The sequence below is a fragment of the Rhinoraja longicauda genome, chromosome 23 (assembly GCF_053455715.1).
Source record: "Rhinoraja longicauda isolate Sanriku21f chromosome 23, sRhiLon1.1, whole genome shotgun sequence".
NCBI classification, from domain to species: domain Eukaryota; kingdom Metazoa; phylum Chordata; class Chondrichthyes; order Rajiformes; family Arhynchobatidae; genus Rhinoraja; species Rhinoraja longicauda.
The window spans coordinates 11,318,224-11,343,930 of NC_135975.1; the positions used below are offsets into that span (position 1 = coordinate 11,318,224).

General features: G+C 42.7%; 1 protein-coding gene across 8 annotated transcripts in view; it reads right to left on the reverse strand.

The window, feature by feature from the left end:
- Nucleotides 1-25,707, reverse strand: part of shank3a (SH3 and multiple ankyrin repeat domains 3a) — a 557,029-nt gene that overhangs the window by 354,831 nt on the left and 176,491 nt on the right. For all 8 annotated transcript variants that reach the window (XM_078419606.1, XM_078419609.1, XM_078419607.1 and 5 more), the window contains exons 4-5: nt 22,546-22,617; nt 5,104-5,212 (exon numbers count right to left, since the gene is read on the reverse strand). In XM_078419606.1, the coding sequence (XP_078275732.1) occupies nt 5,104-5,212; nt 22,546-22,617 (181 nt within the window). The remainder of the gene's footprint in view (nt 1-5,103; nt 5,213-22,545; nt 22,618-25,707) is intronic.

The following is a 25,707-nucleotide window of genomic DNA, read 5'->3' on the forward strand; positions in this document are numbered from 1 at the left end:
TGATGCAGCTATAAATGATCCAGCATTTTTCTCCTATAAGATTAAAATGTGTAAATTAGTGTAGGAAGAAATGGCTAACATCCATGCAAGGGTGGGGATGCACACGTCTATGAGAAGCACATTATTTAAATGTGTAGATATAGAGGGAGATAGGAGGTACATAGTAGCTCGGAAGGAATTAAGCTGTCCAATACAATTGCTATATACACTGGAATTTAGAAGGGTGAGAGGAGATCTTATCGAAACGTATAAAATTATTAAGGGGTTGGACACGTTAGAGGCAGGAAACATGTTCCCAATGTTGGGGGAGTCCAGAACAAGGGGCCACAGTTTAAGAATAAGGGGTAGGCCATTTAGAACTGAGATGAGGAAAAACTTTTTCAGTCAGAGAGTTGTGAATCTGTGGAATTCTCTGCCTCAGAAGGCAGTGGAGGCCAATTCTCTGAATGCATTCAAGACAGAGCTAGATAGAGCTCTTAAGGATAGCGGAGTCAGGGGGTATGGGGAGAAGGCAGGAACGGGGTACTGATTGAGAATGATCAGCCATGATCACATTGAATGGTGGTGCTGGCTCGAAGGGCCGAATGGCCTCCTCCTGCACCTATTGTCTATTATCTATTGCTACACCGCATGCTCTCAGGTCCAGGTATGCCCGATCCACAAAAAACAGGAATCTGCCTTATTATGGTTTCCTGTGGACACTAAGTGCTGGAATAACTCAACGGGTCATGCAGCATCCCTGGGGAACATGTTTTGGCGACATTTCGGATCGAGACCCTTCTTTGTGTTCTTTGCACCTGCAACTCTTTGTTTCTACTGTCACCTGTGCCTGTTCTTAACCAGTAAGCAGATGGAAAATGCCAATATCATTACCATCTAGTAGTATTTGCTCACCAATAACTTGTACAGCCTAGCTTGTCAGGTCTACTGATCTCCGGAAATAAATATGGCTTTCGTTCAAACAAGAATAAAAGTTAAATTTCAAGGTGAAGCAAGTCACTGTTCTTGATATAAATAATATATAGAACAGAAAAGTACAGCACAGGAAGAGGCCCTTCAGCCCACAATGTAACCTTACCTGGCTAGACATGATCCATACCCCTCCATTCCTTGCAAGTCCATGTGCCTATCCAAAAGCCTCTTAAACACGACTATATCTGACTGGGCATTCCATGCATATTCTTTACAACTCTATCTAATTGTGTTGCCCCTTTCAGGGTCTTGCCATCAACCATATATCTTCCCCTATACTCAACATCTCAAATTGCAACACCTCACACTTGCTCAGATGAAACTTTATCTGCCATTCTTCTGCCCATTTCGGTAGTTGATCTAGATCCAACGGCATTGTTGGACTACCTTCCTCACTGTCCGCAACTCCAGCAATCGTGGAGATATCTGCAAATTTACTAACTTAATCATCCGGATTAGCCTCCCATGGGGAACTTTGTCAAATGCCCTGCTAAAATCCATGTAGATAACATCCATGACCTACCCTCATTGAGCATCTGCATCCTCATCAAAACACTCTATGGCGTTAATTACACACAACCTGCTGCATACAACGCCATGCTCTGTGCCTAATCAGCCTATTCCCTTATAAATAGGAATATATCTGGATGAATCCTCTCCAATAGTTTCCCTGTCAGTCATGTGAGGCTCACCAGCCTATAATTTGCTGAATTATTTCTACTTCCCTTTTTAAACAAAGAAAGAACATTGCCTTCTCAACATCGGCTAGTATTTCGGGACCTCGTCTGTGGCTACAGAAGTTGCGAAGATCTCCGTCAAGGCCTCTGCAATCTCTTCTCTTGCTTCTCTTAATAATCTTAGACAAATCTTATCAAGCCTTGGGGATTTACCCACCTTAAAGCCCTTCAAATATGCTCAATAAGGTTCACCTTAATGCTGACCTTAATGCCCTTCAATGATCTCAAACTGCCCTTGCATTTAAGTAACCTCCACGCTGGTCTCACTGTATCCCATCCCCTTCTCCTTTGTGAATACAGACGCAAAGTACTCATTTAGTACATCTACTACACCCTGTGATTCCAAGTACAATTCCTCCCTTTATCCTTAAATGATCCTACCTTCTCCATGGACGCCCTCTTGCTTTTATTGTAGGTATAAAAAGCCTTGGCATTTTCTTTAAAACAACTCATCAAAAATATTTCAAAACTCATTTTGGCTCTTCTAATCTCCTGCTCTGGTTCTTTCATTTTTTAAAATGTTCCTCAAAGGCTCTGTATGATTTCATTTTCTTAAGCCACACACTTCCTAATTTTTTGACCAAGATTATTACCTCTTTGGTCTTCTAAACTCACCAGACCTTGCCAGCCCTAACGTTCCTCCTTACAGGAACATGGCAGACCTGAACTATGGTCAATTGGCCTTTCAACGATTCCCACATGTCTGATGCATTCTTCCCAGCAACAATTGCTCCCAATTTACTCTCACTAGCTCCTGCATAATAATATTGTAATCTGCCACACTCCAATTTAGTACCTTCCCCCAGGTCCAGAGTTATCTCTATTTGAAATAGTCTTAACACCTATGGAGTTCTGATCACTATCCCCAAAACCCTCTCCCACTGAAGCACCAGTCACTTGGGCTGGCTCATTCCCCAATACCACGTCTAATATGATCAATCCTTAAATAGGACTGCCCACATAATGTTTTCAGAACCCCTCTTGAATATTCCTAGCAATCCCTGCCTGTCAAACCCTTTTGCACAATATTGGGGAAGTTAACGTTGTCTACCACGACAACCCTGTTCATTTTGCATCTTTCTGTAATCTGTCTATATATCTGTTACTCTATCTCCTGCTGGCTATGGAGGGTGATGGAGGGGGGGTGGGAGGGGGGGGGGGAGGGTGGGGGGAGGGTGCTGATTACACCATTCTCATTTCAGACTGTCCTATCTTATCCTCTAGATTGTCCTATCTGAGTGTTGCCGTGAAATTCTCCTTGATTAGTAGAGCAACTCCTTGACCTCTTTTCCCTCCCTCCACTTTCACGGTTGAAACATCTAAGCCCTGGAACCTTGAGCTGTGGGCCGTGTCCCTCTCACAACAAAGTATATGTTATTGATTGATTGACTGAAAGATACATCATGGGAACAAACCCTTCATCCCATCGAGTCAATGCCGATCATCGATTACTCATTCACGAGTTCAATGTTACCCCATTTTCACATCCACTCCCTGCACATTAGATGCAATTTACAGAGGCCAATTAACCTATCAATCCACACGTCTTTGGGATGTGTCAAGAAACCAGAAGACCCAGTGGAAATCCAGCCCCAGGGAGATTGCGCTAATTCCACACAGGGGGGCACCCAAGGTCAGATCGAAACTGGGTCTCCAAGGCTGTAAGGCAGCAGCATTACAAATTGTGCCACCCTTGTTTGTTGTGTTATTGTAGTAATAGGCCTGTAAAAACAATAGCAAGTAGGAATTTCATTGTTCCATGGTAATTAAATATTCTTGACTCTCTTGAGGGTGTTGTGCTCCTAAACAATGGTCAATATCATGATTTCCGTAAGGCAACGCTGCATCATCTGCATATGCGTCAAGAAGTGCAAGTTGTAAAATATATAAATTTTGTGTAAATTCATTTTCTTTATTTCCCTCAAAAAATTCATGAAAGTGAATTTTAATCCTATCTCACTTTGTTTGGTTAAGGGTCAATTTCTGTTACGCAAACAATTGTAATTGGGATGCAGGTGGGTGGGGGGTTTGTTGGGCATGTCACCTATTTACCTTAGCCATTCTGCTAACATAGAGTCAGAGAGTCATGGAATGATACAGCATGGAAACAGGCCCTTCGGCCCAACTTGCCCACATCGGCCAACATGTCCCAGCTACACTAGTCCCACCTATCTGTGTTTGGTCCATATTCCTCCAAACCTGTCCTATTCATGTACCTGTCTAACTATTTCTTAAACGTTGGGATAGTTCCAGCCTCAACTACCTCCTTTGACAGCTTGTTCGATACACCAACCAACCTTTGTGTGAAAAAGTTACTCCTCAGATTTCTATTAAATCTTTTCCCTCCACCCTAAACCTATGTCCTCTGGTCCTCGATTCATCTACTCTGGGCACGAGACTCTGTGCATCTATTCCTCTCATGATTTTGTACACCTCTATAAGATCACCCCTCATCCTCCAGCGCTCCAAGGAATAGGGTCCCAGCCTACTCAACCTCTCCCTATAGCTTAGACCCTTTAGTCCTGGCAACATACTCGTAAATTTTCTCTGTATGCTTTCCAGCTTGACAACATCACTCCTATAACATGGTGGCCAGAACTGAACACAATACACTAAATGCGTCCTCACCGACATCAACAATGAAACCCATATCCTGTAAAATGAGTAAAATACATATGAGTGGAATCCATAAAACAGCAAGGACGAAGCTGTTCTTGAATCTGGTGGTATGTGCTTCTAAGGCAGAATTAGGTCACTCTGCTCCCCTTTCCCAGTGGTCAGAAGGTTAAAAATCTTAGAAGCACATACCACCAGATTCAAGAACAGCTTCCTCCTTGCTGTTATCAGACTTGAACTGCTTGGGATGAATTCCCAATCTTCCAATCTACCTCGTTGCGGACCAAGCATTATTTTCACCTGCACTTTGTCTATAATTACAACACTATATTCTGTATTTATTTTCTCTTTTGCACGACCTGATGTACTGCTGCATGGCATGATTTGCCTGCAGGGCACACTAACCAAAGTTTTTCCTGTTGTATTTCACTACACATGGCAATAATAAATCAATACCAAGGAGCCGGGTGAGCTGCTTCTAAAAGAGGAGGCAGGAGATATTTGAAAGAAAGGGGGACAGAATTTTGCAAAAGACCAATGACATAGAAGCAGAAAAAAAAGGAGAAAATGATTGGAGACTGAAGTAAAATTTAGGAAATAACAAACCTTTTGGTTAATGTTGTATAAATCTTTAATTTCTGGAAGTCTGTCATGTGAGCGTTGATATGAAATGTCACTCAAACTGCTCAGACTGGAATTACAATTTATCTTTTTTGAAAAAGTAGATGCAAAAATGTTTGGCACTTGTCTCAATATAAGAATAATAGAATCGCCTCACCTCCACTGTCAGGATCATGGAAATTCGGATCCAATCCTTTCTCTAACATTTTTCCAATTTTCTCTACATGATGATACTGGATGTATTCCATAAACTTCTTAAGATTCGCCTAGAAAAGGAGACAAAAAAACAACAAATACCACACAATGAAACTATAAACAAAAAGGTGAAAATTGAGCAGGAACAAGGTAGTGGTTGTAACAAATACTGAGACACTTCCCTTTTAAATATGGTCGAAATAGTAGTTGACTGTTTTGCACTTGAGAGTGGACTGGAGAAGACATTAGTTGAATGTGTTTTGCCCAAATCCCAGAGTCGGTTTGGAACCGTGAGGATCGCAATGGATTTCTCAGCTTGGCAGCTGTGAGAGAAATGCTCTGAATAAAGAGGAGCGTAATATATTGCCTTTACCAATACCATCAAGGCATTTGATTATGTGAGTAGCAGTTATTAATCCAAACTAGGGAAGACAGTGGTCTATTAGCCAATGCTGATCAGTGTGATCTATTCCCTTCAGGACATAAGAACAGTTGCAATAGGCACCATTTGAGCTTAATGAGATTTGCAGCAAGGTCAAACAGAATAGTATTCCGGCACATAAACTATTTGCCACATTTTTCTTATTACTGCTATCATATGCCTCCAGTTGGTGTTTAGTTACACGTCAGATATTAAAATGTTCAGCATTCACCCTCACACACCGCAACAATGTGCTTGAAATCAATCAAGTTCAGCTTATTGCAACAGTATCAATGTTGTGCTAATGTCAATCAAAAATGCAGAGCATGTGCTAACACTGCGTATTCTTTGCTCCAATTGTGCAAACAACTGCAGCAGAATGCGAAATGTACTTTCGAATGCACACAAATCCTTTTAGGTTCACTTGCACCTCCTCCAACCTCATCTACTGTATCCTTTGTTCAAGATGTGGAGTCTTCTACATCGGCAAGACCAAACATAGACTGGGCGATCGTTTCGCTGAACACCATCGCTCAATCGCCTGGACCTACCTGATCTCCCGGTTGCTAATCACTGTCATTCTCCTTCCCATCGCCACAAAGACCTTTCTGTCCTCGGTCTCCTCCATTGTCAGAGTGAGGCTAAACGCAAATTGGAGGAACAGCATCTCATATTTCGCTTGGGCAGCTTACAGCTCAGTGGTATGAATATTGATTTCTCTAACTTCAGGAAGCCCCGGCATTTCCTCTCTCTCTATCCCTCCCCCATCCAAGTTGCACCAGCTTCTCGTTTTCACCTAACAAACAGCTGACAATGGCCTGTTTCCTTTATCATCATTACTTTTTTGCAAATCTTTCATTCATTGTTCTATATCTCGCTACATCATCGCCTATATTTGTCGATTCTCTGTCTGAAGAAGTAACGTCACCCATTACTTCGCTCCAGATATGCTGCCTATCCTGCTGAGTTACTCCAGGTTTTTGTGTCTATCCTCGTAAAAGTCGACCACTTTTACTCAAATTCCAGAAAATCACCGATGCTGGAAAGCGATGTACCACTGACCAACTGGCACAGGAAATAAACCGTTTGATATCCCGTCACAAATACATGGAATAAAACTGAGAAAGATACCTATTGAATAACCAATAAAGAGACTGCCTGCCAGATCAGACATGGCCCAATTACATTCTTTACGAATCCCTGCCAGCCTGCAATACACTTAGAATTATCAGATATTCACTGGCATAGAATGAAGGATACCTTACTATTGATGTTGGTGATATAGTGCTTCAGTGTTTGTTGCTCTAATTCTTCTGGAGTTATCTTCCTGCCCAGTACAGATCCCATCCTCTCAGCAGACTTATCCACTCTCACAGAGACTTGGGCATACACATGCTGCTTTTATTCGAACAGCTTTTAGTTTAAAATATTCCGGACTTAGTGGGATTTCTGTCACAAATGGCTCTCTCTCTCTCTCTCTCGCTCTCTCTCTCTCTCTCTCTCTCGTCAGCGACAGCCTTTACCACATTTGCCTATCATATTGACAGGCTCCTTTCCACAATTTGGATTGAATGCAATCATTCTCTAACTAGCTATCAGTGAAACAAACACCCATAATTGTCAAAACAAGCTTTGTTCTACTAGCTTACTTATTTACCCAAGCATCACATGGAGATCCCCGTGAGTCTTGGTACTGCTGAATTACAGTCTGTGCAATCAAAAGAGAGAAGCTCCCATCTCAGATCTCAAAGGATGCATTCAGTGGCACTGCTACATAGAGAGATCCTGTGAGACCACAAAGGTATAAAAATTTTGAATGGCTATATATCCATGTGACACATTTGGAAACTATAGGTCTGAGCACCATTTAGAAAATAGTATACAGGAAACAAGTACTACTATATCAGCTAATGATGTCCATGAGGAGAACCCGAATCACAGTGTAAGGGATGCTGTGGCCTCACGATTGAAATTGTGCATTTTTTTCTATGTCTTCCTTTATTATCACAGCAAGTTAGAGAATGCAATGTAGAGTCTGTAAGATGCCCATGCAGAAGATAAGATGCTATTATGGCGAGTCTGGAGGCTCGTTCTTTGTTGAAGAAGTTTATTGCGACAGCAATATTCGATCACAAAGTTTACTTAACGAGATTGCAGACAACCATTAAAACTAACTGTTCACTTCGAAGAAGTCTACCAACTGACTCTTTTGGGCGCCAAAACCGCACGTGACGACGCTGTCCAATCAGTGGTCTCACTCCCTGGACCAATCCTTACGGTCGCGCCCACACGTGACCTTGCTGACCAATCTGAGGGTTCGACATCTAGGATCACTCTCTATGGTCGCTACACTATTCCTCAAGCTTGCATTGAACCTCGTTGTAATGGGACGCACAGATAACTATATCTGAGTGGGAGTTGGATAGGGAATGAAAGTGACAGCAATCAGAGTAACTTCTGTAAATTGATCACAGGTCCACTGCAAAGCAATAATCTAATCTACTTTTGGTTTGGTTTCTCCAATGAAGAACTTAAACCGGTAAGTAGAAAAGCCAAAAAGGGCTTTGGTGAGTCAGATTAAAGAAATTCCCAAGGCTTTTTATCATATCATATCATATATATACAGCCGGAAACAGGCCCTTTCGGCCCACCAAGTCCGTGCCGCCCAGCGATCCCCGTACATTAACACTAGGGACAATTTTTACATTTACCCAGCCAATTAACCTACATACCTGTACGTCTTTGGAGTACATTTTTTGGAGTACGTCTTTTAGACTTACATTAAAAATATTAGGGTAATCATGGAGAAGGTAGGACTGTTCAACTGTTTGCACCAAGGAGAAGTCCATGAGGACAGTGAGATCAGTGTGGAGAATATGCAAGGGCTGTTCAAATTAAGGAGGAGGAGGAGTTAGGGCTCTTGAAGAGCATTAAAGTGGATAAATCCCTAGGACCTAATGGGATCTATCCCAGGTTATTGAGTGAGGCAAGAGAGGAGGTTACCGGGGCCTTGACAAAGAACTTCTGCATCTTCTCGAGCATCAGTTGAGTCACGGAGGACTGGAGACAAGCGAATGTTCCTTTACTTAAGGAGGGAAGCAGAGAGAATCCAGGGAATTATAAGCCAGTGAGCCTCACTCTCATCAATGCTAGGGTACTATAACTCTTTGGGATAAGATTTATTCTCATTTAGAAGAGAATGGGTTAATTAGGGACAATCAGCATGGGTTTATACACGTCAGTGTGCAGGAATGAACTGCAGATGCTGGTTTAAACCGAAGATAGACCCAAAAAGCTGGAGTAACTCAGTGGGACAGGCAGCATCTCTGGAGAAAAGGAATGGGTGATGCTTCGGGTGAATTATGATTTCTCTAACTTCAAGTAACCCCGGCATTCCCTCTCTCTCCATCCCTCCCACACAAAAGTCACATCAGCTTCTCGTTTATTCTTTTTCATCTAGATAATTGTTCTATATCTCTCTACATCATCGTCTATATCTCTGGTTTCCTTTTCCTGTGACTTTCATTTGATAGAAGGCAGGCCGTGTCTTACTAACTTGATCGAGTTTTTTGAGGAGGCGACGAAGGAGATTGATAAGGGTAGGGCGGTGGATTTTTAAGGCATTGATTAGTAAGGGTGTGAGGGGTTATGGGGCGAAGGCAGGAGAATGAAGCTGAGAGGGAAAGATAGATCAGCCATGATTGAAAGGCGGAGTAGACTTATTTTATTTTCATATTTTCATATTTCAGATACAGCGCGGAAACAGGCCTTTTCGGCCCACCAAGTCCGCACCGCCCAGCGATCCCCGCACATTAATACTATCCTACACACACTAGGGACAATTTTTTTAATTTTTTTTTTTTACATTTACCCAGTCAATTAACCTACATACCTGTACGTCTTTGGAGTGTGGGAGGAAACCGAAGATCTCGGCGAAAACCCACGCAGGTCACGGGGAGAACGTACAAACTCCTTACAGTACAGCACCCGTAGTCAGGATCGAACCTGAGTCTCCGGCGCTGCATTCGCTGTAAGGCAGCAACTCTACCGTTGCGCCACCGTGCCGCCCCGATGAGCCGAATGGCCTTATTCTGCTTCTGGATCCTATGAACTTATGATATGGATTTTAGTAATGCATTTGATAAAGATCCCCAAGGTAGGCTGGTCCAGAAGATTAAGGTGCATGGGAGACAGAAGGTTGTGGTGGAAGGACAATATTCAGATTGGAGGTCTGTGACCAGTGGAGTTCTGTAACAATCTGCGCTGGAACCTCTGCTCTTTTACAGCATGTATACATGGCTTGGACACAAGGTCAGCACGGAGGTGCATCAGTAGATTTGCAGCCTAACAGTGCCAGAGACCCAAGTTTGATCCTGATTATAGGTGCTGTCAGTACGGAGTTATACGTTCTCCTTGTGACCTGCGTGGGTTTTCTCCAGGAGCCCCGGTTTCCTCCCACACTCTAAAGACATACAGGTTTGTAGGTAAATTGGTTGGTGAAATTGTAAATTGTCCCCAGTGTGTGTTGGAACGTGTTGGGAACACCATGCAGGGATCACTGGTTGGCGCCGACCCGGTGGGCCGAAGGGCCTGCTACGCACTGTAATTCTAAACTAAATTATAAACATAGACGAAAATAGACACAAAAAGCTGGAGTATCACAGTGGATCAGGCAGGGGCCAGGGGTTCAGATTTCGAGATCAATGGGATCTCTTCTGGGGCAGAGGTGACCTATGCAAGTGGGATGGATTGCACCTTAATTGGAGGGATCCAATATCCTGGCAGGCAGGTTCACTAGTGTTACATGGGTAGGTTTAAACTAGATTGGTCGGGGGGTTGGATTTTTTACAAGACCATTAAATACAAGTGAGCTGCTGGAAGATTGGAGGGAGGCAAATGTTGTGCCTCCATTCAAGGAAGGAAGCAGAGGGTTTATGGTTGGAAGGTTGCTTTTCGGACTGGAGACCTGTGACTAGTGGTGCACCTCAGGGTTCGGTGCTGGGCCATTGCTGTTTGTCATCTAGATCAATGAGTTGGACAAGAACGTATATGGCATGGTTAGCAAGATTGCAGATGACACAAAAGTGGGTGGTATTGGACATAGTGAAAATTGCAGCAGGATCTTGATCAGTTGGGCTGAGAATGGTTGATGGAATTTAATACAGAGAAATGTGAGGTGTTGCATTTTGGGAGCACGAACATGGGCAGAACCAACACAGTGAATGGTAGGATTCTGGGGTGTACTGTAGAGCAGAGAGATCTAGGAGTACAAGAAGTATAAGAAAATAACTGCAGATGCTGGTACAAATCGAAGGTATTTATTCACAAAGTGCTGGAGTAACTCCGCAGGTCGGGCAGCATCTCGGGAGAGAAGGAATGGGTGAAGTTTCGGGTCGAGACCCTACTTCAGACTGAGGTCAGGGGGGCGGGACAAAGGAAGGATATAGGTGGAGACAGGAAGATAGAGGGAGATCTGGGAAGGAGATGGGGAAGAGAGGGACAGAGGAACAATCTATAGTTGGAGAAGTCGATGTTCATACCAAGGGGCTGCAAACTGCCCAGGCGAAATATGAGGTGCTGTTCCTCCAATTTCCGGTGGGCCTCACTATGGCACTGGAGGAGGCCCATTCCTTCTCTCCCGAGATGCTGCCCGACCTGCTGAGTTACTCCAGCACTTTGTGAATAAATAGGAGTACAAGAACATAGTTTGTTGAAAGTAGCAACATAGGTAAATAGGGTGGTCATCAGGTCATAAGTGATAGGAACAGAATTAGGCCATTCAGCCCATCTAGTCTACTTCATCATTCAATCAGAGAAGGGAGTAAACAACTTAACTCTGAGTAGCATAAAGAGTGGGGTGGGTAGAACAAAGAATATCTCATTCGTGAGATCCAATGACTTAATGTGGTGGTGGGTCATCGGAATCAAAGATCGAACTATATTTCTTTGTCCATATTATGTATTCCTAATAATAGCATCTATGGAGGGAAACATTTGTTAATGGTTCAGATTAGAACCAAAGAAAACACAACATGTCCAGGTACTGAACTTCCTGTGCCTACAGTGGAGAGAGTTAACAACTTCAAGTACCTTGGCATACATATCTCTGATGATATTTCCTGAGCCTAGTACATTGATGCAAACAAAAAGTTCACCACCGCCTCTATTTCCTCAGAAGTTTGAGGAGATTCAGCATATTATCGAGTGCTCTAACTTCTTCATGTGTATGATTGGGTGCATCACAGTAAGGTTCGGTAACTCGAACACCCAAGAACGAAGGAGGCTGCAGAAAGTGGTGGACATCAAAGACCCATACCACTATGGTCACATTCTCACCTCGCTACTACCACCAGGAAGAGGGTACAGATTCCTGGGAACGATTACCTCCAGTTTCAAGAACAGCTTCTTCCCATCAACTCGAAGGGCCAAATGGCCTCCTCCTGCACCTATTTTCTAACTACCAAGCTCATTAACAACACTCACATACCTAACCACAACCTTACCTCAGCAGCAAACTATTATGGAAGATGTATAGGTCACACTATGTACTTTGGTTTGCACTATTATAGTTTGATTACCTTGTATCACTAATAATTTACTGTATTATTGCTTGTTGTATATTTATTTATTGTATTGTGTTAAATTGTCTGTAAAGCTGCAGCAAATAAGAATTTAACTGTTTCATTCCCGGTGCATATGACAATTAAACACTCGACTCTTGACTCTTGTGTGAGAAGATGCCTGAGAGAGAAAATGCATTAGAAACCAAAAAAAGTCCTAAATACATGGTCAACTTTATGTGAGCTTGTGGCACCCATCCTCCAGAGTATTTGTTTGAGGTAGACTGCAGTTGCAATGTTCAGCAGTTCTGGAATAATCATAGTCCGACACATATCAAAGAAAATGATTGCTGATAATGTGGGTTCGACATCTCACATCCATACTTTCACATCCATGCAGCAGTGTGAAAAACCTTTAAAATAGAGTCCTTATGCATTTTTCTTCAAATAAAGAGCATGACCTTTTCTGTGTGACTGGCAGATCGGGCTTTGTTTTATTGTCTCATCTTAATCACCTCTCTTTTACCAGCGCCCCTCTCCCCTATCAACTCCATCTACACTTCACACAGCCTCAGAAAAGCAGCCAACATAATCATGGATCATTTATATCCCAGTCATTCCATCTTCATTCGTCCATCAGGCAAAAGATAAACAGGCTGGATAAAACATACCACCAGGTTCAGCAACTGCTTCTTTAAATCTGTTATCAGATTACCGAACAGTCTTCTCATAAACTAAGGTGTCATCCCAATCTTCCAACCTACCTCATTGTGGACTTTGTACCCTTTTTAATCGGTACTTTGTCTGTAATTATAACAACATAACGCTATAACACTATATTCTGTATTCTGGTATTTTTCCTCTATGTCTACCTATTATACTTGTATATAGTTTGATTGTATTCATGTACTATGATTTGACTGGGTAGCATGGAAATCATGTTTTTCACTGTACATGGCAATGATAAAGCAATACCCGGAAGCATATTATCTAGGCAAACTGGTATGCAAACATTTAATTCATTATATTTATCTCTCAGCTTTCTTAGTTCTATTTTCAGACCGACTGAATCCAACAAGCACTTCTCCAACTCAAAGCCAATGTGCAAATAAATAAATAAATCACGATCCCTTTTGACAATACAGTTCTGAAAATTCAGACCAGATTTCCTAAAAGACCTCATAATGTTTGTTGGGTGCTTACATAAAGCTTAATGTTGTGAAACAGATGGCAAATTACAGCACAACTACTGAAGAAACTGCTTCATGTTCTGCATATTTCCGTCAAACATGTGATTCAACGATGCCAGCAGTAAGAAAAATGCGACAGTCACAACTTACACTCAAAATATTGGCAACTCTATGTACAGATTTTTATTTCTCTATTTGTGTGTGTGGATTCACTTGCAATACTGGACGGTTGGCTACCCTAGCTGAAGAAAGCTGTTATAAAAGGAAGGAGAAAGGGTACAAGGGGAGTTGCGTTGAGCAAATATTGTGAAATAAATCAGCTCGGAATACATATTTGGTGTCAGAATAGCAACGCATTCTTGAAATTGAATAGTGCAATTTTCGAAGTGATGGAGCTCTGTGTGAAGTTTCTGAGACCCGTAACATGAATTGTGATTTATTCCCATCTGACCTCCTTGACTTGTGCGTCCCTCAGTCTCAGCCACATCCCCAAATAAATTGCTAAGCACTCTGAGTTCGTATTAGCACTTTAGAGATGTGGGCTACAAAGGGCACATTGTGCAGATCCTGTCAATGCACAAATGGAAGCATTGTCCTGACAGAACAAAAAAAACATTTCATCCATATGATTAGATGCCTGCTAGATAACGTGACCCCTCAGTTATTCAGCACCAAATCTGCTTAGATAAAAACATGCAACTGTTTTCTTCTCTCTCTGCTCCTGTTGGACAAAACAGAACACTAAAGCTTTCATGTGGTACACGGTAAACAGCATTCTCCACACCGATGCTCTTGGATATTGGTTGTCTGTTTTTCCAGCTTGAGTTATTAGTGTGTCTGCACACTAATCAGTCATCAGTCAGAATAACAGTAATTGATTTTTTGCAGCATTTTTGCAGCACGTGGGATTACAAGTTAATTATACACAAGTAGTGGGTGCATTAATCTAATATTCCAGTCTAATCATTGCCTGACAGAGAGTTGTAAAACGTTGCTGACCTTTTACACGAGTCTCCAGAAAATCTACATATTTCATTCCAATCTTGCTGGGAATCATAATCACGTGTTACTGTTACCATTAGTGTTAGTGTTTGCCGAACATTTGCGCTCGATCCTCCAAGGGCTTCTGGATCTTCTAGTCACCAGCCCTTTTAACTCCCCTTTCCATTCATATACTGAGCTTTCCGTCCTGGGCCGACATTGCCACGGCAAGGCCATACACAAACTGGAGAAACAGCACCTCATGTTCCACTTGGTAACTTACAACTTAATAGTATTAACACTGAATTCTTCAATTTTAGGGAACTAACCACAAAGCTATCCCCCCTTCTACCCCATGTTGTTATGCATCCATTTCTCTTTGTTCCCCTCACCTATCACCAACCTTCCTTCCTCTACCTTCACAATTCGCACTTTTTCTATTGTTATCTCACACCTTTTGTCTTTTTATATCTGGCTTTTGTTCATCGGCCTATCAATAACTCCCCTCACCTGTATCCACCTAGAACTTGCCATGCTTTGTCGTGACCCTCTTCCTTTCCAGCTCTCTCCCCCCTCCCTCAACATAATAGGTCTGAGAGTGCTTGCAGAGTGGTTGTTCCAGAACAAGGGGCCACAGTTTAAGAATAAGGGGTAGGCCATTTAGAACAGAGATGAGGAAAAACATTTTCAGTTAGAGAGTTGTGAATCTGTGGAATTCTCTGCCTCAGAGGGCAGTGGAGGCCAATTCTCTGAATACATTCAAGAGAGAGCTAGATAGAGCTCTTAAGGATAGCGGAGTCAGGGGGTATGGGGAGAAAGTAGGAACGGGGTACTGATTGAGAATGATCAGCCATGATCACATTGAATAGCGGTGCTGGCTCGAAGGGCCGAATGGCCTACTCCTGCACCTATTGTCTATTGTTTATGTTATCGATGAGTACTGCGTTTAAAGCCCTACCATGCTGCTGCAAGTAAGAATTTCTTTGTTTTGTTTTTGATACATATGCCCACTTAAACACTTTTGACTCTTGACAGGTATTTAGGTAGGAAAGGCTTAGAGGGATATGGGACTCATCCAAGCAACTGGGATTAGTTTAAATAGGCACCACAGTTAGCAATGGCAAGATGGAATGAAAGGGCCAGTTATTGTGCTTTATGATTCTATGATTCTAATTTCTATTCTTTCCCTCACATAATGATTTTTCATTTGTGTGGGCTAGAATTTAAACTATTAATCCAATTTTCCTGGAACAGATTCCTCAATTAGTTTTAGAATCTGCAAATACAACTGGATTGCCAAAACAATGTTCTTGACCTTTCTGCAGAAGAGCAATTCCTGAAATCATCTTAATTTAAACCTTCCAGTTGTTTTATGATACAACGCGGTGGGGGGGGGGGGGGGGGGGGGGTGAAGAATATGAGCAGATAGGATGTGTCTATATACTTCAGAATTCATTATACTTCGACCATCAGCAGTTGTATCATCAATGAAGATAAGTGAGCCAGTACCTTCAGCAGCCATACATGCCCAGGCCACAACACCCCCACCACCATGTTTCACAGATGAGATGGTATACTTTGGATCTTGGGCAGTTCCTTCTCTCCTCCATACTTTGCTCTTGCCATCACTCTGAAAAAGTTAATCTTCGTCTCATCTGTCCACCTTTTTCCTGAACTGCAGTTGCTCTTTTAAGTACTTCTTGGCAAACTGTAACCTGGCCATCCTATTTTTGTAGCAAACCAGTGGTTTGCATCTTGCAGTGTAGCCTCTGTATTTCAGTTCATGAAGTACTGCGGACAGCGGTCATTGACAAATCCACACCTGACCCTTGAAGAGTGTTTCTGATCTGTCGGACAGGTGTTTGGGGATTTTTCTTTATTATAGAGAAAATTCTTCTGTTATCAGCAGTGGAGGTCTTTCTTGGCCTGCCAGTTCCTTTGCGATTAGTCAGCTCACCAGTGCTCTCTTTCTTCTTAATGATGTTCCAAACAGTTGATTTTGGTAAGCCTAAGGTTTGGCTGATGTCTCTAACAGTTTTATTCTTGTTTCTCAGTCTCATAATGGCTTCTTTGACTTTCATTGGCACAACTTTGGTCCTCATGTTGATAAACAGCAATAAAAGTTTACAAAGATGATGGAAAGGCTAGAGGAAAGACTAGGTGCTGAGAGCTCTCCTGCATTAAGGAGGCAATTAAACACACCTGAGCAATTATAAACGCCTGTGAAGCCATGTATCTCAAACATTATGCTGCCCTGAAATGGGGCAACTATGTATAAACAACAGCTATAATTTCTACATGGTGAAACAAAAATGTATAAAAATGGCCTTTCATAAAATCTAACAATGTGCACTTTAACTACATGTGATTTTTTCTATTACAAATCTCAAATTTTGGAGTACAGAGACAAATAAATAAATTCTGGGTCTTTGTCCCAAACCTTATGGAGGGCACTGTATTCCCAGAAATTCCTGCCATTGCTGTTCCAATGTTATCTCTGCAATGGTCCCTTTCCAGTCAACTTTGGCCAGATCTTCCCTCATGCCTCTGTAGTCCCCTTTCCTAACCTGCAATACCGACACATCCGATTTCACCTTCTCCCTCTCAAATTGCAGATTAAACTTATCGCTACCTCCTAGTGGTTCCTTGACCTTGAGTTCCCTTATCAAATCCGGTTCATCAGATGTCCCATCTACACTACTTCCACCTACCTGCGTTTGGCCCATATCCCTCTAAACCTGTCTTATCCATGTACCTGTCTAAATGTTTCTTAAACATTGAGATAGCACTTGCCTCAACCACCTCCTCTGGCAGTTTGTTTCATACACCTATCGACCCCTTCTGTGAAAAAGATATCCCTTAGATTCTTAATAAATCTTTCCCCCCTCACCATAAACCTATGTCCTCTGGTTCTCAATTTCCCTACTCTGGGCAAGAGACTCTGTGCGTCTACCCAAACTATTCCTCTCATGATTTTATCCACCTCTATAAGATCACACCTCATCCTCCTGCGCTCCAAGGAATAGAGTCCCATCTTGCTCAACCTCTCTCCATAGTTCAGGCCTTTGAGTCCTGGCAACATCCTCGTAAATCTTCTCTGCACCCTTTCCAGCTTGACAACATCTTTCCTATAACATGATGCCCAAAACTGAACACAATACTCTAAATGTGGCCTCTCAAATGTCTTATACAACTGCGTCATGACATCCCAACTTCTTTACTCAATGCTCTGACTGATGAAGGCCAATGTGCCAAAAGCATTTTTGACCTCCCTATCTGTCTGTGATGTCACTTTCAACAAACAATGTGCCTGTACTCCTAGATGATTCCATGTTAATGCTCCCAAAATGCAATGCCTCACATTTCTCTGCATTAAATTCCATCAACCATTCCTCAGCCCACCTGCCCAACCATTCAAGATCCTGTTGCAATTTATGACAACCATCTTTACTAGCAACAATACCACCTACTTTTATGTCATCTGCAAACTTGCGAACTATGTCATATTCATTCTTATCCAAATCATTGATATCGATGACAAAGAGCAATGGGCCCAGCACCAAACCCTGAGGCACACCATTAGTCACAGGCCTCCAGTCCGAAAAGCAAACTTCCACCATCACCTTCCTTCCTTGAAGCCAATTTTCTATCTATTCAGCTATCTCTCCTTGAATCCCATGGGATCTAACCTTCCAGAGCACCTTACCATACAGAACCTTATCAAATGCCTTACTAAAATCCATGTATAGAATGTCTACAGTTCTGCCTTCATCGACCTTTTTGACACATCTTCAGTCATCTGGTATCTCATTCATGTCTAACGATGATTCATATATCTCAGGCAGGGCTCCTGTAATTTCTTCTATTGCTTCCCATGGTGTCCTTGGATATATCTGATCAGGCCCAGCAGATTTAACTACCTTAATATGCCTTAGACATCTTGTAACACCTTATCAGTAATACTAGCTGTCCTCAGGACATCTCCATTAACTGTCCCACGTTCACTCGCCTCTATGATATTCTCCATGGTAAAAACTGAGGAGAAAAACTTATTGAGGATATTGCTCATCACCTGCACCTCCACATATAGATGACTGCTTTGGTTTCTGAGGGGGCATATTCACCCTCTTTCCTTTAATGTACTTATAAAGTCTCTTTGGATTCTCCTTTATATTATTTTTTTTATACTTGTGATCAAAGTTGGCCTTACCCCAATTCAGAAGTTTACCTTTATAAGGAACGTACTAAATTTAATTGGAGTCAGTTGTTTGTGGACAGAGGAACATCCAGAAGGTGGGATGCTTTTAAAAGTGGGATGACAACAGTTTAGGGCATGCATGCTCTGGTTAGGGAGAATGGCAAGGCAGTGAGGACGATTGGATGATGAGAGAAAATAAGGCTCTGGTCAGGAAAAAGAAGGCGTGGGCCAGTTATAGGCAGTTGGAATCAAGTGCATCCCAGGAGGAGTTTCAGAAACTGGGGAGCATAAATCAGAAGGACATCAGGTCAAAAAAGGGGCAGGAGATTGCTCTGGGGGAAAGTATTAGGGAAAATCCTCTGAGATTTTATAAATACATTGAGGGTAAGAGGGTAACTAAAGAGAGAGTAAGGCCCCTCAGAAACCAAAATGGTCATCCCTGTGTGGAGCCGCAGGATGGGTATTTCTTAGTTTTTACCGTGAAGAAAGACATGGAGACTGGGGAACTTAGGACAGTTAATGGAAATGTCTTGAGGACAGAATGTATTACAATCAAGGAGGTACTGGACATCCTCGGGCATATTAAAGCGGATAAATCTCCCGAACATGATCAGATAAATCAGAGGACACGGTGGGAAGCTAGAGAAGAAATTGCAGGAACCCAGTCTGAGATATATGAAGCATAAGACATGGGAGATGGGCAGTAAGATTGGAGGGTGGTTAATGTTGTGCCTCTATTTAAGAAAAGCTTCAAGGAAAATCTTGGGAACTGCAGACCAGTGAACCTAAGTTATCGGCAAGTTATCGGAGAGGATTCTGAAGGATAAGATATACAGTTTAGTTTATTTATTGTTCTCTTGTGTACTGAGGTACAGTGAAAAGCTTTTTAGTTGCGTGCTATCCAGTTAGCAAAAAGACCATACATACATGATTACAATCAAGCCATCCACATTGTACAGATAAGAGGATTAAGGGTACAACATATAGTGCAAGATAAAGTCCAGTTATAAACCACAAACAGCAACGGGACCCTTTGTGGTTTGTGGTTTCTAACAACGATTTGGATGAAAATGTGGAAGGCATGTTTAGTGAGTGTGAAGATAACACTAGAGTGGGTGGTATCATACATACCAAAGATGGTTACAGCAGGATCTTAATTAGCTGTACAAGTGGGGTGAGGAATTTAATGCAGTTTAATTTAATGGAGTTTAATGCAGATAGGTGAGAGGTGCTGCAATTTGGGAAGTCAAACCAGGGCAGGACATTGATAGTGAACGGCAAGGCACTGGGAGTGTTGTGGAACATGAGGGATCTAGGAGTGCAGGTAGATTTGAACGCATGGGATCCAAAGAGAGCTGGCTGACTGGTTAGAGAATTGGCTTCATGGAAGGCAGCTGGGGGTAATGGTGGAAGGTTATTAATGTGACTGGAGGCCTGTGTCAGGTGCTGTGCCTCATGGTTCCCTGAAAGTGGCATCACAAGTAGGTAGGGTGGTCAAAAAAGCTTTTGGTATATTGGCCATCATTTATCAGGGTACTGAGTATAGAAGTTGGAATGTTATGTTACAATTGCACACGACATTGGTAAGTCAGTATTTGGAGTATTGTATTCAGTTTTGGTCACCCTGCTATAGGAAGGATGTTGTTAAACTGGAAAGAGAGCAGAGAAGATTTACGAGGATGTGGACTTGAGGGCCTGAGCTATAGTTGGGCAGACGAGGATTTTATTTCTTGGAATGCAGGAAGCTGAGGGGCGATTTTATAGAGGTGTATAAGGCCATGAGGATAATAGATAGGGTGAATACAGAATCTTTTACCCAGAGTATGGGAATCAAAAACCAGAGGACATAACACAAAGCCATAATGAATAGTAACCAGTGGAAACGTATCTTGGTAAGCTGATGAACATGGATTTCGTGCAGGTGCATTTATACGCGTTTTGCAAATAGTTTAAATTGCACAAATGTTAATGTATAAACATTTATTTGCATCTGTTGAGACACCAGGAAAATGGAGTCTCCATTGAAATCAGAATATTCATGAACAAAGTCAGAGAAAGATTGCAAGAAGTGCAACCCATCTGAAGATAATATAAAAATATTAAACATTAGGTATTTTGAGGTCAGGGTGTTACTGAGTTGAGGAATGACCAATTTATCGGTGTGCGAGTAGTTCACAGACATCTGAGTGCATGAGTATATCTCCTCTGTATTCAATGAATATTTCTCAACGAGTGTTTTTCCTCTGTATTCAATGAGTATTTCTCCTCTGCATTAACCAAGGGGAAAGACAGTAGGACTGACGGATCTGGGGCAGTCAATGGAAGTGTCTTGAGAGCAGTCAGTGTTACCGTCGAAGAGGTACTGAAGGTACTTTCGTGTATGAAGGTAGACAAATATCCAGGGCCTGATCAGATATATCCTAGGACTTTGCGGGAAACTAGAGAGGAAATTGCAGGAGAGCTGGTTGAAAATTATGAGTCGTCCTTAAGTACAGGAGAGGTGCCGGAAGACTGGAGGGTGACAAATGTTGTTCTCGTTTTAAGAAGAGCTGCAGGAAAAATGCTGGGAATTATAGGCCGGTGAGCTTAACATCTGTAGTTGGAAAGTTACTAGAGTATTCTGAGGAATAGGTTATACAGGCATTTGGATGGGCAAGGGTCGATTAGGGATATTCAGCATGGTTTTGTATGTGGGAGGTCGTGTCTCACAAATCTGATTGATTTTTTTGAAGACATGACCAAAAAGGGCAGAGCCATAGATGTTGTGTGCATGGATTTCAGTAAGGCATTCAACAAGGTTCCACATGGTAGGCTGCTCTGGAAGGTTAGATCGCATGGGATCCAAGGAGAGATAGCTGAATGGATAGCAAATTGGCTCAATGGAAGGAAGCGGAGGGTGATGGTGGAAGGTTGCTTTTCGGACTGGAGGCCTGTGGTGTGCCTCAGGGTTCGGTGCTGGGCCAGTTACTGTTTGTCATCTCCATCAATGATTTGGATGAGAACATACAGGACAAGATTAGCAAGTTTGCTGATGACACAAAAGAGAGTGGTTTTGCAGATAGTGAAGATGGTTGTGAAAGATTGCAGCAGGATCTGGATCGATTGGCCAGGTGGGCGGAGGAATGGTTGATGGAATTTAATACAGAGAAGTGTGAAGTGTTGCATTTTGGGACGTCAGACAACGGCAAGACCTACACAGTAAATGGTAGGCCTCTGGGTAGAGTTGAAGTGCAGAGGGATCTAGGAGTGCAGGTGTATTGTTCCTTGAAGGTCGAGTCCCTGGTAGATAAGGTGGCCAAAAAGGTTTTTGGCATTTTGGCCTTCATAGTCAGAGTATTATAGAAGTTGGGAGGTCTTGTTGCAGTTGTATAAAATGTTGGTGAGATGGCACCATGTTATAGGAAAGATATTGTCAAGCTTGAAAGGGTTCAGAAAAGATTTACGAGGTTGAGTCTCTATTCCATGGAGCACAGGACATTGAAGGGAGATCTTATAGAGGTGTACAAAATCATGAGAGGATTAGATCATGTAGATGCACAGTCTCTTGCCCAGAGTAGGGGAATCGAGGACCAGAGGACATAGGCTCAAGGTGATGGGGAAAAGATTTAATAGGAATCAGAGGGATAACATTTTCACACAAAAGGTAGTGGGTGCATGGAACAAGCTGCCAGAGGAGACTATCCCATCGTTTAAGAGACCCTTAGACAGGTACATGGATAGGCCACGTTTGGAGGGATATGGATCAAGCGCAGGCAAGTGGGACTAGTGTAGCTGGGACATTGTTGGCCGGTGTGGGCAAGTTGGGCCGAAGGGCCTGTTTCCACACTGTATCACTCTATGACTCTCTAAGAACCCACATAATGTGACATTGGATACTTTACTGAAAATAATGAACTGGCTGCAAAGACAAAACAGTTGCAAGAAAAAGTTGCACACTTACCTTGTTATGGATTTGGTAGTGCAGTTTAGGAAATTTGGCAAATACAGTGACAGCCATCAATCTATTTGATATTCAAAATACCTCAGTCCATTACTGAACATGGACAGCACCTACCTTTGTGTGGAGTTTGGACAGTTGCTTGTCTTCTACGTGACTTTGTGTGTACACTCGCTTCTTATATCGGAACTGTAAAGAGAAGAATGGAGGAATTTACACCATTAAGGGAGTTGTGGGGTAAATGAATCAAGACCTTTTAACCTTAAGCAGTCTCCTTGGTGAAATTAACTGCAAATTAAGCAGGCTCCTTGGTGATATATTCAGTTCAACAAACATTGTGAACGTATACTCTGATGACATAGTGGTTAATTAAAATGAACATTCATAAAAGTCATTCATCCTTGACTAAAACACATATTTTGAGAAATCCTTCAAAGGATGAAAACAAAGATTGAAGATTGGTGTGAGGAGTCAGAAGCAAATTATCGTGCACACTTTCTGCAAAGGATTGAACACATGAGAATTAACAATCCCACAAATGGTATGATGGGCCCCACTACCTAATGCTAGGGGAGAAGCTCTTAAAGGGTCAGTTCTTAATAGAAACTACCTACTGAATTAATGCAACCAAATTGGAGCAGATTTTTGTTCAATTGACAGCTTGGATATGGGCATCATCCAACTGCCTGGGTAGCAGGAAGTAGAGATGTTTGTGGGTGGGAATCAAGCAAAAAAAATGAACAGAAATTACCATGAAGAATGGATTTTAATAAGGCATTTGATAAAGTCCTCCATGGTAGGCTGATCAAGAAGATCAAGATGCACGGGATTAACAGTGACTTGGTCGTTTGGATTCCGAATTGGCTTATTGATAGAAGGCAAAGGGTTGTAGAGGAGACAATATTCATGCTGGAGGTATATGACCAGTTGGGTTCCGCAGATATCTGTGTTGGGACCTCTGCTGTTTGTGATTAATATTAATGACTCTGGCATAACGTGGATGGGTTGGTCAATACGTTTTCAAATGCCACCAAGATTGTTGAGGTCACAGACTGTGAGAAAGGCTGTCAAAGTATACAGCAGGATATACATCGATCAGCCAAAACATTCTGACCACTGACAGGAGAAGTGAATAACATTGATTATCTTGTTACAATGGCACCTGTCAAGGGGTGGGATATATTAGGCAACAAGTGAACAGCCAGTTCTTGAATTTGATGTGTTGGATGCAGGAGAAATTTGCAGGAGTAAAGACCTGAGCGACTTTGACAAGGGCCAAATTGTTATGGCCAGATGACTGGGTCAGAGCATCTCTGAAACAGCAAGGCTTGCAGGGTGCTCCCGGTCAGCAGTGGTGAGTACCTACCGACAGTGGTCCGATGAGGGACAAACCACAAACCTGTGACAGGATGTTGAGTGCCCAAGGCTCATCGATGCGCGAGGGCAACGAAGGCTATCCCGTCTGGTCCGAACCGACAGTCTACTGTGACACAAGTCACAGAAAAATTTAATTGTGGTCACGGGAGGAATATGTCACAATACACAGTGCATCGCACCCTGCTACGTATGGGGCTGCACACGGAGGACCAACAGCATATTAGGCAGGTGGTCATAATGTTTTGGCTCATCAAGTCATAATGTTTTGGCTGATCGGTGTAGATTAATAGACAATAGGTGCAGGAGTAGGCCATTCGGCCCTTCGAGCCAGCACCACCATTCAATGTGATCATGGCTGATCATTCTCAATCAGTACCCCGTTCCTGCCTTCTCCCCAAACCGGATGATGATGCGTTATACACGGAGGCTGGTCGGGCAAAGAGAGGGGACAAGGGGAACTCCATCCATGTTCCGTTTGGGGGGAGCGGGAGTGAGAGCAGAACTATGGGTCACAGCCCCACAAGGCTGAAGCGATTGAGGGATCCATCTGTAACAACAGGGGAAATCCCTGTTTACTAAGGAAGATGTCTCAGATTTTCTAGAATGGAAAGCCTCGTCTTGAACGCGGCAGAGACATTAAGCGGAAGAGAAATTAAGAGCAGGGGATAGGGCCTTCGCAAGAGGCAAGATGGGAAGACTAGTCTAAGGAAATGAGGGTGTAGTAGATGTCAGTTGATAGTCTGTTACCTGTGATGGAGACAGAGAGATCAATAAAGATTTAGTCAGATTTAGTCTAAGTAAATTTGAGGGCAGGGTCAAAGCTAGTGGTAAAGTTAACGTAATCAATGAGTTCTACATGGGCACAGTAGGCCACCCCAATGCAGTGGTCGATGTAGCAATGAAAGGTTTGGGGAATGGTGCTGGTATATATTTGTAACAAGGACTGTTTAACATAACCAACAAAGACAGGAATATTTGGGGCCCATGGCTACACCTTTAACTTGAAGAAAGTGAGAGGAGTCAAGGAAGTTGTTCAGGGTGAGTACAAGTTCCACCACGCAGAGGAGATTGTTAGTCGGGGGAAATGGATGGGCCTTTGTTCAAAGAAGAAACAGAGGGCCTTGAGACCTTCCTGGTGGTGGATGGAGATGTAATGCAGGCCAGGAAACTGAAGGTTATTGAAGAGTTGAAGGGCATGTGAGGTGGTCTCGGATGTAGGTCGGAAAGGACTGAACAAGAGGAAATAGCATGGAATCAAGGTATTTGGAGATGAGTTCAGTGGGGCTGGAGCAGGCAGAAACAAAGGGTCTGTTAGGCAGTCCCATGTGTGGATTTGAATTGGTTTGGTACTGATCTTGCATTGAAAATAGTAGCAATATACTCAAGTTATCCCGCCCTCGTTTGGCCTCACTCTGATAGTGGAGGAGGCCCAGGACAGAGAGCTCAGAACGAGAATGGGAAGGGGAGCTAAAGTGTTTGGCAACCGGAAGATTGCATAGGCCAAGTCGGACTGAGCAAAGGTGTTCAGTGGAACAATCGCGCAGCCAGCACTTGGTCTCGCTAATATTTAGGAGTCCACACCTGGAACAGCGAATACAGTAGATGAGGTTCGAGGAGGTGCAAGTGAAACTCTGCCACCTGAAAGGACTGCCAGGGTCCCTGGAGAAAGTCGAGGGAGGAGGTATACCTTTTCATATCTATCACTTCCCTCTCTCCTGACTCTCAGTCTGAAGAAGGGTCTCGACCTAAAACCTCACCTATTTCTTTTCTCCAGAGATGCTGCCTGACCCGCTAAGTTACTCCAGCTTTTTGTGCATATCTTAAAATAAACCCAATCTTTTTCTTTCTGGTGCACATAAAAGATCCACACGAAATAAAAATAGGAAAGCTCATCCTGATGTC